This window comes from Eufriesea mexicana, unplaced genomic scaffold (assembly GCF_001483705.2).
Source record: "Eufriesea mexicana isolate 0111107269 unplaced genomic scaffold, ASM148370v2 scaffold2087, whole genome shotgun sequence".
NCBI lineage: Eukaryota > Metazoa > Arthropoda > Insecta > Hymenoptera > Apidae > Eufriesea > Eufriesea mexicana.
In genome coordinates, this window is record NW_016910162.1 from 525,518 (window position 1) to 539,079 (window position 13,562).

At 34.6% G+C, this 13,562-nt stretch overlaps 2 protein-coding genes across 2 annotated transcripts; one reads left to right on the forward strand and one right to left on the reverse strand.

The window, feature by feature from the left end:
• The first annotated feature begins 337 nt into the window (after positions 1-337).
• On the forward strand, positions 338-3,117 carry LOC108549562 (uncharacterized). The gene is made up of 3 exons (XM_017902991.1): positions 338-625; positions 1,398-1,685; positions 2,668-3,117. Exons 1-3 carry the CDS (start codon positions 338-340, stop codon positions 2,797-2,799), a joined length of 708 nt encoding a protein of 235 aa, XP_017758480.1. The 3' UTR covers positions 2,800-3,117.
• Positions 3,118-3,202: 85 nt separating this feature from the next.
• LOC108549561 (cell surface glycoprotein 1) lies at positions 3,203-12,360 on the reverse strand. Its single transcript, XM_017902990.1, has 5 exons — positions 12,152-12,360; positions 5,921-9,379; positions 4,729-4,834; positions 3,818-3,938; positions 3,203-3,575 (listed from the first exon to the last, which is right to left on the reverse strand). Exons 1-5 carry the CDS (start codon positions 12,240-12,242, stop codon positions 3,387-3,389), a joined length of 3,966 nt encoding a protein of 1,321 aa, XP_017758479.1. The 5' UTR covers positions 12,243-12,360; the 3' UTR covers positions 3,203-3,386.
• Positions 12,361-13,562: the final 1,202 nt, after the last annotated feature.

Genomic DNA, 13,562 nt, shown 5'->3' on the forward strand with positions numbered 1-13,562 from the left:
AGTCATAACACCCAAATGCTTAACGTTAATTTCGATCCCATCGTGGATAACGCCTCAGGAAGCAATTAAGATCACCGATTCGTGTCCGTTCTTTGAGAGCACACATCTACCTAACCTGGAAGCAGGTTAGGTCTTCCCTTCTTTTTTCATGCCAGCTAGAATCACGGAGGTCATTGTAATTTTCTTACACGTGTACGCAATCATTGTCATTACTGTACCATACACATCCTGTTCTAATACTTATCCCTTCTTCATAGCGATTTCTTTGCACAACATCCGAACATCTACTCCAAAGAATATTGAAGCAGTCAATGTTAAACAACCAGTCAAGGGAACCATGAAGAAACCGATAAGACAAATCGCCCTCTGCATTCTCCTCACGATATTATCGTCGAGACATCTCGCGTCGTGCACGAAAACTTTTTCCCAAGCCGAATTTAACTCTGAGGAAAATAAAAGAGATTTAAGCGATTTTTCGTTGATGGACTTCGTGAATTTGAATAAAGTCAATGACGAAGCTAAGGAGAGTCAGCAGGTATCTAAATTATTGGCAAATAAGTTGAATAATTATGGTAATGGATTTATAGAAAAGAGAAATTTGAGGAAACGAAGTTACTTTATGGATGTAAGTAAATTTATTAATTTACTAATTATTATTTTGATTTGTTTATTTGCAAATATATTATTCGGAATATATCGATAAAATGTTTATTTTCAAAATCATTTTTACTATCGCGATTTCCTCTTATAACAAAATACAATTAAAATCATTCAGAATTTTTTATACTATATTAATAACTCACATTTTTTCTCGAATAATGTTTTTAATGAAGACACTGCTAATTACAGAAAGGAAAGATACGTCAGTATCCCGTATAACATGTTTATATTGAAAACATATCTTTTTCCACTAATGGTCCTTCGAGTAATGTAAACCTTTGCATTTATAAATATTTTATAAAAAGAAATATTTTTTATTCTTAAGGTAGAGGTTAAATCATGGTTATAAACATTCATTGCTATTAATGATATATTTATATCATTAATCGATTTGAACATATTCAATTACAGAACAATTACAGAAAACTGTTGGTATTGAAGTAAATATACTTCGAAAAGGCCTTCGATGAGGAGCTTTGATAGATTAAGTACTCACTATGTTCTTGTAGCACGATAAACTTGGGGACATGTATCCATTACATGACACATACATACATATATAACAATCTTGTGTTTCCTTTTATTTGCATAATATTATTCTAACAATTGCATATAAAAATCAATAAGTCGAGAGAAAAATGTCGTAAAAATAAAGGAATAAAAATCGTAAAAAATGTAATATAATAAAAATATAGGACCGCAAGTACTTACTGTTTAATCGTGTGAAAATATTGCAGGATGATACAACGAAGCAGCCAATTGTTATTAATAATATACAGATTATTGTGAGTGAAAATAGAACAAAATCTGGTATAGACACGTGTAAAAATGGTATTTGCAATGTTTCTGTATCATCGAAACTAAATGGAGAAGGTGATATTGTAACCGATGTTCACTTTAATGTAATTACGAAATTGGAGACTAATTTTGAAACACATGATATTCCCATTGTAGATGGAATTCGTGGTGTCAAAAATACATATGATCATTCACGTTCATTGGCATATTTATACGGTATTCCACAGGTAAGGTTAATCATTGCAAACAATGAATAATTTTAATTTTATTTCTAGATTATTTTTTTTTCGTAATTGAAAACTTTTATTTGTTATTAATTTTAATTCGTAATTTGAGAGATTTTTAGTATAATTTATATTTTTAATTAATTTAAATAATAAGATAATTTCATATAACCTAAATATAGAACTAAGTACATGGAAAATATTAATTGCAATAGTTACATTGAACCTTGAATACTGTAATTATTTGCATGAGACTCTTATTTAGGACACCTTGTATTATTTCAAAAATTTGGAACAAATTCTATTGTTATATGACCCAGTTAAAAGATTATAGATTATTGTTTAATGAATTGGAAGTAACTGCAGTAGCATATAATGAATTATTTCTTTACAAGTAGAAAATACTTTGTTATATTACCTTAATAAAACAACGAAATCATTTGTACAAAAATCTGTATTCATATGAGTTTAAATTTTGAATGTTATAATAAAAATATTAGCCAAAGAGATCATTTTATACATTTCATGGTATATAGTTAATTACAAATTTGTGCTAAATTATATTATACATTAATTTTATGCCTTAAACATCTTGCTGAATGAATATTTTCTCTCAATGATATTTACAAAAACAATTTTATATTATTGAAATTATTCTTTTTGTGGTTCAGTATACTAAAATATTTAGCCATGCTATATAGCTAATTTCTTTAATGATGATTTATAGATAAAATTTTGATTAATACAAAAACGCTATAAAAGCATTACAGCAAAAATAACAAAAGAGTTATAAAATCAGAATTTATTTCAGTATAGTAAAATTTACATTAAACAGTTAAAGTTTTGTTATTATACTTACTATTATATATATTATATATATACTTGTTAAATAAAGGATTTTAAATAGACTTTCATTGTGAAAAATTTTGTAAAATCTTACAGATGATGCAATTATCCATATATATATCATAATAAAATATTTCAGATCCAGAGTCGATACCAAGGTGGAGAACCTTGGTATCAAGGTCAAAGGACTGTTCAAAGACCTCAAATTAGATTCACCGTCGACGACAAAATTGAACCACCATTTAGTAAAACTCAATCGAATAAGGAATAAAGATCAAGAAATTATTAGTATCTGATAATCTTTATGTAAATTATATCATTATGTTTAATAAAATACAAATTCTATCAATACATAACGACCAATATTTTACTACCTTATAAAAAGATTTTAAACGGGGCAAGAAATATTCGCAGTTGCTTGTACACATATTTAAATATACACCGCATTAAATAAGTAAATAGAATATTAATATTCTAGTCATAGAAAATAAAGAATTCTTGAGAAATGTGTTCCCTCTGAAAATACTCCTCATGAAATGGCATCTCTGAGCGTAACCTTCGAACTTAAACTTAACCACAGATGTCGCTACTTATCGCAATCAGTAACTATTTATAGATAATTGTTCATAAATAGTTCTATTCGTTCTCTGGGTGTTACTTAAATACAATGAGTATTTTTATGGCAATCACTTAAGTATATTTAATAAGTAAACAATTAAAAACCTTTTCTATAATCCTGAGTTACAGAGAATCTTGAGTTTAAAAATATATAAGAGGGAATAGAATGTTTTATCGCGTTATGTACGCGTTCCATTAAGAAGGTTAATATCAACATAAATCCGGTCGTGGGTGTATAGTTTAGTCCTCCACTTTTCGGAAAGTAATTTTTCCATTGTCGTTCACACCCGTAGTTGAAGATTTGTGGGAAACTGTTTTACCATCTGGGCCAACCATAGTATGAGAGCTTGAGCTACTAAATACTCCATAACTATTGCTTGACGGGGGAGGTAGTTCTTCGGCAAATCTAGACTCCACGCCTGGTGGAACCTGAAAAATTTTAATTAAATTTTATGAAAACTTTATCAAAAAGCATTTCTTTTAAACGGTGATAATATTTATAATCATAATTTTTGTAAGATTAAGTCTTTTATCCTGTATATAGAGTGCAATTGAAAATATTGTACAAGCAAAAATGAATTAAATATTATTAAAAAAGTTAAAATGGAAAAGAAGCATTGTAAAAAATGAAAAATGAGTATCCATGCTTAGGAATAAATTTCTAAACTTACCGGATTGATTGCACCAGTTTGGTAACCACCTCCTGGTCCCAAATTAATGCTAGAGTAAGCAGTATGTGCACCAGGTGCAGAGGCGCCATCAGCGGCTATGCGGTTAGTAGCATCAAAGATCCTATGTATATGTAATATTCGTACATTAGCCTATTTTATAACGTTATTATTAAAATGTATGGAGTAAAAAAAAGAAAAATAAATTTAAAGAAGTATAATTTAAATAAAATATTAAATATAACATTTTGGTAATTTGAAAGCTATTTTTTTTGCTTTTTTTTTAGCTCCCTATACTAGAAATTAAATATACATTATTTTGAATGTAATCGTTTGTTTTTTTTTTCTTTTTACAGGAAAAACGAAATAATAAGGAAAGAAAAAATATTCAGAGAAAATTCTCATTTTAATAATTATTTAATCATTGTTTTATATTTTCCAAAATATATTTCAGCTCTCAATTTGTACCAAAAGAATAAAAAGAGAATTATATTTATTCTGATACCAATAAATAAGGGAAAATATGAAAACATGATGCAGATGAAATAAATGGAATTTTCCATAAATAGCACTTTAAAAAATATAAATTAGTTATCAGTTTGTTGTTTCACTATTTTTTACATATTTCACTAAACATAAAATAAAAATCAAAAATACTGTAAAATATTCAGAAGATGATTTTCAGAAAATTATCATTATTCTATAATTAGTAATTATTAGTTAATGAAACATCTTTCAAAAAATATTTCTAAATATATATGTATATATGTTTTTAGTAAGTATCTTAATATTTTTAATATTTGGTACTTATTGTTAGCATTTTTTTATTGCATGTTACTGTTTTAGCATTTTTAGCATAAGCTACTTTCATAGTGTAACCTAGCTTAAAACACCACCAAATTTGTAAAACCTACTGTTGCTGCTGTTTTTCAAACTGAGCTTGAAGTTGTTTAAAATTGTCCTCCATTTGCTTCTGGAAATTGTCCAAATTAGGAAAAACAAAATCAGGGTATGGTGCACCTGTAAAAAATAAAAGTAATAAGTACTTATCATAAACATACAATCAAAAAAAGGACTACTTTTTTATATTCATGCAGTGCATAATATATGGATATATGTGAAAAATATTGAATTACCTTTCTTGAACTAGTATAATAGATATTTCAACTATATTAGTCTGCAAAAGTGCAACACATAATGCAAATTTAAAAAAAAAAAATCGTATAATGCTACAATGTATATTAAATAAAAAAAAAAAGAAAATAGAAATAAAAAAATGTTATATTATTTTCCCTAATTACAGTAATATCTCCAGTGGCAATTCGCAAGTACTCTATAATTGGCGTGTAAGAGTCACCTATCCCCACTCCACAGGAATAGGAGTACCCCTAGAATAGGAGTACCCTTCGCGATTATTTAAATACAATCTCGCGAAAAATATTATTTTATATAATCCTGATATTCTGTTTGTGAAAATGTTCAATCTTTGCACGAGAAACAAAATTTACATATTTACTTCATTCGTGAGATTTTTCTGATAAAATAGGAATAAAGAACGGAATGTAATTAACTCGATTCCAAACTGATAATAATATCGAAATACGCATATATACATATTGCGTAACGGCCAATTAGGAAGTGCATGGGTAAATGTAATTTACGACTATACGTAATATTTCACATTTGACTTTGAACTCTGCGGTAAACCAAATCGTCCATCCACCGTTAAACTGACAATGTGTCAAGAAGAATTCTGCAATTGTCACTTGGAGACATTACTGTGTATTCGTAACCATAACCCCTTCCTAAAAAAAAAAGAAAAAGAAAAAAATATCAGTGTACCGTTTCATTATGATCTAAACATATACAATACTTGCGTAATAGTACGGAACCGCAGAATTGTATATAGGTATACCATTATGTTCCCGATTATTCATTTATTCCCTCTCGAGTACCCAACCTCGTCACTGACTATAGCTAACCTCAAAAATCTTACGGATCTCTGTTAATTTCCCTAAGCAGAAATCGTCGCAATGCATGCATCCACCCGATAATCTTCATTATGGTATTCTTGAGTTCGAGTTTTGCCATCTTATTAAAAATTACCTCCGCCATAGCTACCATAATCCCCAGGGTTATAAATGTTCGGTGCACCGGCTACGTTCGGTATGTAACCCGTGTTCGGCTCCACTTGCATGTCGGGCATGTTGGACATGTTCGGGTCCATGGGCATGTTGGACATGTTCGGATCCATAGGCATGTTGGACATGTTCGGGTCCATAGGCATGTTGGACATGTTCGGGTCCATGGGCATGTTGGGATCGTTGACTGCGTTCTGATTGTTGGGGTATCCTCCGTTGTAAGTAAACGGTGGATTGTCATAATTCGTGTCACCAGAAGCTCCAGCTGATGCACTAGCGGATGCAAATGACGTCGCAGATCCATATCCACCGGTAGGTGGATTCCACGAGTAATCGTTACCATTATTTGGCACGTATTGGGAATTAGGATTAGTGTAAGTATCGAAAATAGACTGGAAATTTGGGACGAAGTACGGCAAGGAAGAAGGATCGACTGGCAAATTTGGAATTTTAGGATTCGTAGGACCCGTAGGACCCGTAGGACCTGTAGGATTCGTAGGATTTGTAGGATTCGTAGGATCCGAAGGATTCCAAGGATTCCAATGATCCGAAGGATTCAAAGGATTCCAAGGATTCGTAGGATTCACAGGGTACAAAGGATTCCAAGGATTCGTAGGATCCACAGGGTACAAAGGAAACGTAGGATACGTAGGATGCTTCACAGTCGGCTCTTGCTTTCCATTAAGTTGGTTACTAGGTTCTTCGGGTTCTTCGTCAGGGTCAAAGCGAGAATTAAATGAAGGCAAGGTATCAGATGATGGTGGTTTGTCAGAATTAGGCTGTTTTGGCTTGGACGAGGGTTTACGCGGTGAAGTAGTGGTCGGTTTAGATCCGGGAGTTCTTGGTTTAGGTTGTGCTGAGTTTGGTTTAGGCGTCGTAGGCTTAGCAGGGCGATTAGGTGCGGGTTTTGGTTTCGAATCTTTAGGTTTAGTAGTTGGTTTTTGCGATTTAGGTCTCTCAGGTTTGGTAGCTGGAGTATTATCTGAATTATTTGGATCTTCTGGATTTTCTGAATCTTCTGGATCGTCTGGATTTTCATGATCTTCCGGATCTTCTGGGTCTTCTGGATCTGATGGATCAGATTTCGGGGGCTTAGTAGCTGGACGTTTCGGAGCTTTTGACTTAGGTTTCGTGGGTTTGGTAGTTGGAGTACTATCTGCATTATCTGGATCTTCTGGGTCTTCAGGATCTTCTGGATCTTCAGGATCTTGTGGATCTTCCGGATTTTCTGGATCTTCTGGATCCTCTGGATCAGATTTCGGGGGCTTAGTAGCTGGACGTTTCGGAGCTTTTGACTTAGGTTTCGTGGGTTTGGTAGTTGGAGTACTATCTGCATTATCTGGATCTTCTGGATTTTCTGGATCTTCTGGATCTTCTGGATTTGCTGGATCTTCTGGATCTTCTGGATCTTCTGAATCTTCTAGATCTTCTGGATCAGGTTTCGGGGGCTTAGTAGCTGGACGTTTCGGAGCTTTTGACTTAGGTTTCGTGGGTTTGGTAGTTGGAGTACTATCTGAATTATCTGGATCTTCTGGATCTTCTGGATCTTCTGGATCTTCGGGATCTTCTGGATCTTCCGGATTTTCTGGATCTTCTGGATCAGATTTCGGGGGCTTAGTAGCTGGACGTTTTGGAGTTTTTTTCTTAGGCTTTGTGGGTTTGGTAGTGGGAGTATTATCTGGATCTTCTGGATTTTCTGGATCTTCTGGATTTTCTGGATTTTCTGGATTTTCTGGATTTTCTGAATCTTCTGGATTTTCTGGATCTTCTGGATTTTCTGGATCTTCTGGATCAGGTTTCGGGGACTTAGTAGCTGGACGTTTTGGAGGTTTTGACTTAGGTTTCGTGGGTTTGGTAGTAGGAGTACTATCTGAATTATCTGGATTATCTGGATCTTCTGGATCTTCAGGATTTTCTGGATCTTCTGGATTTTCTGGGTCTTCTAGATCTTCAGGATCAGATTTCGGGGGCTTAGTAGCTCGACGTTTTGGAGTTTTTGACTTAGGTTTCGTGGGTTTGGTAGTTGGAGTACTATCTGTTTCTTCTGGATCTTCTGGATCTTCTGGATTTTCTGGATCATCTGGGTCTTCTGCATCTTCTGATTCAGGTTTCGGGGGTTTAGTAGCTGGACGTTTTGGAATTTTTGACTTAGGTTTCGTGGGTTTGGTAGTCGGAGTACTATCTGAATTATCTGGATCTTCTGGGTCTTCTGGATTTTCTGGATTTTCTGTATCTTCTGGATTTTCTGGATCTTCTGGATTTTCTTGATCTTCTGGATTTTCTGGGTCTTCTGGTTCAGATTTCGGGGGCTTAGTAGCTGGACGTTTTGGTGTTTTTTTCTTAGGCTTTGTGGGTTTGGTAGTTGGAGTATTATCTGTATCTTTTGGATCTTCTGGATTTTCTGGATCTTCTGGGTTTTCTGGATCTTCTGGATCTTCTGGGTTTTCGGGATCATCTGGATCTTCTGGATCCTCTGGATCAGGTTTCGGGGGCTTAGTAGCTAGACGTTTCGGAGTTTTTGACTTAGGTTTCATGGGTTTGGTAGTTGGAGTACTATCTGGATCTTCTGGATCTTCTGGATCTTCTGGATCTTCTGGATCTTTTGAATCAGGTGTCGTGGGCTTAGCAGTTGGACTCTTTGGAGTTTTTTTCTTGGGCTTTGTGGGTTTGGTAGTCGGAGTACTATCTGTATCTTCTGGATCTTCTGAATTTTCTGGATCTTCTGGATTTTCTGGATCTTCTGGATTTTCTGGATCTTCTGGATCTTCTGGATCTTCTGGATATTCTGGATCTTTTGTATCAGGTGTCGGGGGCTTAGTAGTTTGTTTAGGGGTGGTAGCTTCTCGTTTGGATGTAACAGATCTAGTTGGACTAGTAGCTGGAGTCTTTGAGGTGGGTGTCGTGGATTCAGAGCTAGAATCAGTTTCCGGATCTTCTGAATCAGGTGTCGTGGGATCGCTAGTATCGCTATTATTTGGGTCCTCCGAGTCAGGTGTTGTGGGATCACTAGTTGTCGGACTTTCTGAGTTAGGTGTGGTGGGTTTAGTACTTGGACTAGAACTTGAGGTTTCTGGCATAGGTTTGGTGGATTTGGCAGTTGGGCTAGTAGTCTTAGGTTCTGATCCAGGTGTCCTTGACTTCGGTGTATTTCTAGGAACTGGCGTTGACGTTGATTTTGGTGTGTCACTGGTTGGATCAGACGTAGAGTCCGTAGGATCTAACTTAGGTTTCGTAGGATCTGGTTTATTCGTCGATGTACTTTCAGAACTTATGTCAGGCGGGATCTCAGGCAGGATGTCAGGCAGATCTATAAATATCGTCGGTATAGTGGTACTTTTGACAGCTTTCGACCTGCCAGCTTCTCGTTTCATCCTCGTTATCCCAACGAAATCCACCAAGCGTGGTTTATCCTCTTGCAGCCCATCTTTGTCGAGGAAAAGAAAGAAAATACCATTTTTTTTTTTTTTTCATTTCTGTTAACCTTTCTCTTTCGTTTTACAGATTTTTACAGAAATTGGTAAACAGTGTTTCTGTGGTAAACATTTCACACACTTCACTCTTACTGCCAGCATGCTTTCGTTGTAAGATTCGGCCTTTAATTTCGGGACATTCCTTCACCTCGTTGCATGCATGTGAAAGAAAAATTCCACTGTATTAAACGTGAAGCACATGTGTTAAACTTTGACACCTTCCGTTCCTTCCTTCCTCGAAGGACTTCCTTCCATTCCAATCGCATTATCTTCTTTGCGTTCGCGAAAGACACGGGAGGATCGAGCACACAATTTCACGTGTAACATAAAACATGCAGAGAGATTATCTGGGTGGTACTGCCTTGGTAAGATGCATTCGTGCAAATGCCAGTTTCTTCACGTAAGAAGGGATTTCCCCAATCGACGCGTGCAATGAATGCGCACAATTGTAGAATGAAAATGAAAATGGCGGCAAGTGTTAAAACAAACGAGTGTCAAACAGACGCCATTTAATACGAGTAATTTCCTCGTAACATCACTTCCAAGCAATTTTTAATCCTAAATTCTCGCAGCCTACTTCCCCTTTATCCTCGTTTAAATCGGTCGAGGAGGGCCTCGAGCGACCGAAATTAATTTAAAATTCAAGAATCTTTCGTAAACATCGCGTCACATCAGTCATATTTCACGAAATCTCATTGCCTGGTATTTTTAAAGCAAAAACAATTTTTTCCCGCAGTTAAAATAATCTATTACTTAAAAATTGAAATTCCAGACTCACCGGACTGCAGCGTTAAAAATTTCGTAACTCCCACGTTCTCTGGAACGTTTATGGCACACCGTAATTTGGAAAGCGGCTTTAGATCAACAGAAAACGGGTGACGCGTTTGCCAAGGTTACAGCTCGAAGGAACTTTCCGAGCGTAATGGAGCCCGGCTGAAAGGTTAGCAAGGAAGTTGCGTCGTATCGCCTAACTCGACCGAGCAGCGCCGCGTCACTGCAGCGGGAAATAAAAGCAACGAGAGAAAGAAAGAAAGTGTCTGGGTGGGGGTCAAGGTGGGGAAACCAAACGAGGTCATGGCTTGCGAGCGTCGCGGCCAATTATCTCCGCGCGATGACACATAATGCCCGAGCGTTTCACATGCAAAGGAGGATGCATCGTGCGAATGATAATGTTACGTACGTGAGAATATCGATTATCGATATTATCGCGCTTGGAAAATCTTCCGCTTGCAATATTGATGCATGCATGTACTACGAACGTCTACCGGTACTTCGCACTGGTTAAGCAATCGTGTAGATAAACGAGCGCTTCTATCCTTGTATTTTTTCACAGATTAAACGGTAATCAGTCGTTAACATTCCGAAAAGTAATATAAAACATTCTTTTTTAGCATTGCAAAGTGCAATTTATTAAAGTGATATGCAATACTGTTTACAGATTACGCGACGGTTGTGCCACCTGCAGTTCCGGAATATATTTACTTCGCGAAAAGCGCCGCTTCCGCTGACGTATTTTGCATTTTTCGAATCATACTTGATTTCTAGGAACGAGCTTGTTTTGTTGCGAGAACTTGTTTTTGTAAGATTATAGAATCATCGAGTTGGTAAAATGTTTAATTTTTATACAAAATTTGTTAATAATGCAATATTCGAAAAATTCGATTGAAGATGTAGGTTATGTATTTCAAATTTATAGAATGTATCTACTTTTTCTAAAAATATAATTTTCCCTGATAATTGGTAAAAAATCTTTTTTGGGATATATTATTGCACAAATAATATAATGTAATACAGAAAATTATATAAAAGCTAAAAACAAAAAAAAAAAGGAATAATAACTTTTTTAATTAATTGACATCAAAGTTTCAATATTGTAACTGAATAAAATAGCATGGATAACAGGATGATTCGAGAGACCGAATTGTTGTATCGTTTCGAATTTTATAGATTTCTGACTTTTTCTACAAAAGAATATTCATGCCGTAAATAACAGGACAGACCTGTTTCTCGATATCGGCAAATATATACGTATACTTACGAAATGTGTAAAAACGTGTTCGTTCATCACACGAATATCCGACGGTCAAAAATTGATTAATGTTTCATGGTTAAATGATATTCCATGGAATTCGCAATTGTCTAGACATTTCCGTATTTTACTACGATGCCAATTTAAATGTACGTCGAACGTTATATAACTTATCGTTGGATACAATTTTTATCATTCTCGATGTGCGCGAAAGAGAAAAATTTCTCTAGCAATGACATTCAGAATTAATTCGATATTAAATCGATACCGATGCAAAATAATGCCTGTGACATATCTCGAACGAATTTCTAGTCATATATACAACGAATCTACATGTGTGTAATAAATCTTTAACTATACGTGTACTAATCTTCCAATCTCTAACGAGTCCTTAACCTCAAAGTACGTCGAACGTATTAAAGAGTATAATTAGGAACAGTGGCGAAGACAACGTTTCATATTAGAACACGTTACAATTACGTTTAAACGAGTCGAACATTATCAAAATCGTTTCTTAATTGTCAAAATTGTTAGGTATGCAAGCGCGTTTGACAGTCTACACGAAACAAAATGCAGCACATTCACGAAACAGCAACTACTTAGTGTGTGCAGTGGTATATTAGTAAAGAACAATTCGTTCCTGTACAAAGCACTATACATTCGTTTACGTGTTTGTGTTTACACAGTAATAACTCACCTCTGCGTGCTCTGTAGAGAGGGAATCGTAACTCCGCAAATGATCCGGCGATGCCGACAAACAACAGCAATGTCAAGATCCTAATATCCATATCTACCCGGAAGTAACCAAACAACGTCGATGGAAAATCGTGTGTAATCACTACCGAACGCGCAAATTCGATCGATCCCTACGTCGTCGCAGCTTGCGATGGAATGACTGAGTCAATCGGTGTCTCCGTCATCTTATATAGTATTCACTCGCACTTCCTTACCTCGGCTCGTTTCGATGTTCGTGCGGCGTGCGAAAAATTGCACGACTGAAATTGTGGAAATTAATATCGGAAGGATGTTTACGATACGATGTGCCGTTTGATTCCGGGAACTGCGTGTCTGTGTGAAATACTTAAGAAGATTGCGTTGGATATTTTTATTCGATTCTGTAACAAACAACTTGTAACCTAAAAGGTACATCGAAAATTTTTGTTACGTTGTTTATTGTTGAACATGGCAAAATATATTTGCCGAAAATATCGTTCCTTTCTTTTAGCTTTTGATTTTTTCAGGTAGAAAGAATATTGATAATTCGATTATATTGAACATACACTATGGCCCTTGAACGTACACTCCGCCCCTGCATACTTCCTTGGAAAAAGTAACCTATAAGAAGGGTATTACGTCAGTGATTTTGTTTTAAGAAATTTAGTTAATGTTTATGATCGACGAAATTTTTTTTCTGAATGAGTTCTTCTTTAAGTGATGCGCCTTTGTACACGAGTATTTAATGCAGTGATATTACTTTAAGCGAAATATTTGGTTGATTATTTTATTCCCATGTTTCGTTATTTTTATCACCAACTACAATTGACTGTTAATTAATAATGAGTAATTAATTATTGATTGAACATATAACAACAATTATCGGATTTTTATGTTTTTTTTACATATGGATTGCTGAATGCAATCTCTTGATTTTATTACGTATTTATTATGTAATTATATGTAACTGTACTATATTCCGAAATTAATTGATCTCCATTCAACATGAGTAAATAATTAAATCAATACTAGTAATTAAACAGTTGAACATTATATGAATGTAGTCTAATCCAAATGTAATCGAATTTTTTTTATTAATGTTGACATATACAAATTTTGTGTCAACAAAGATAATAGTATTTTTGTAAAATATAGTTTCTCTTCTTCGTTAAACTTTTTTATTCATGGATGATAACCTCATGTTAGACAAAGTGAAAAGTAAGAGCGTTTTGCAGATTTAAAATTTAAGTGTTCAACTAAATAATTTTACTTGAAGAAAGTCAGTTATTTAAAATATTTTTTCAAGTGTTTTATTTTATTCTAACAAGAATTTAATTCAGCAAATTTTCAAGGTGAAATAATCAACAATATTCTGTATTAAAATTCATTAAAAC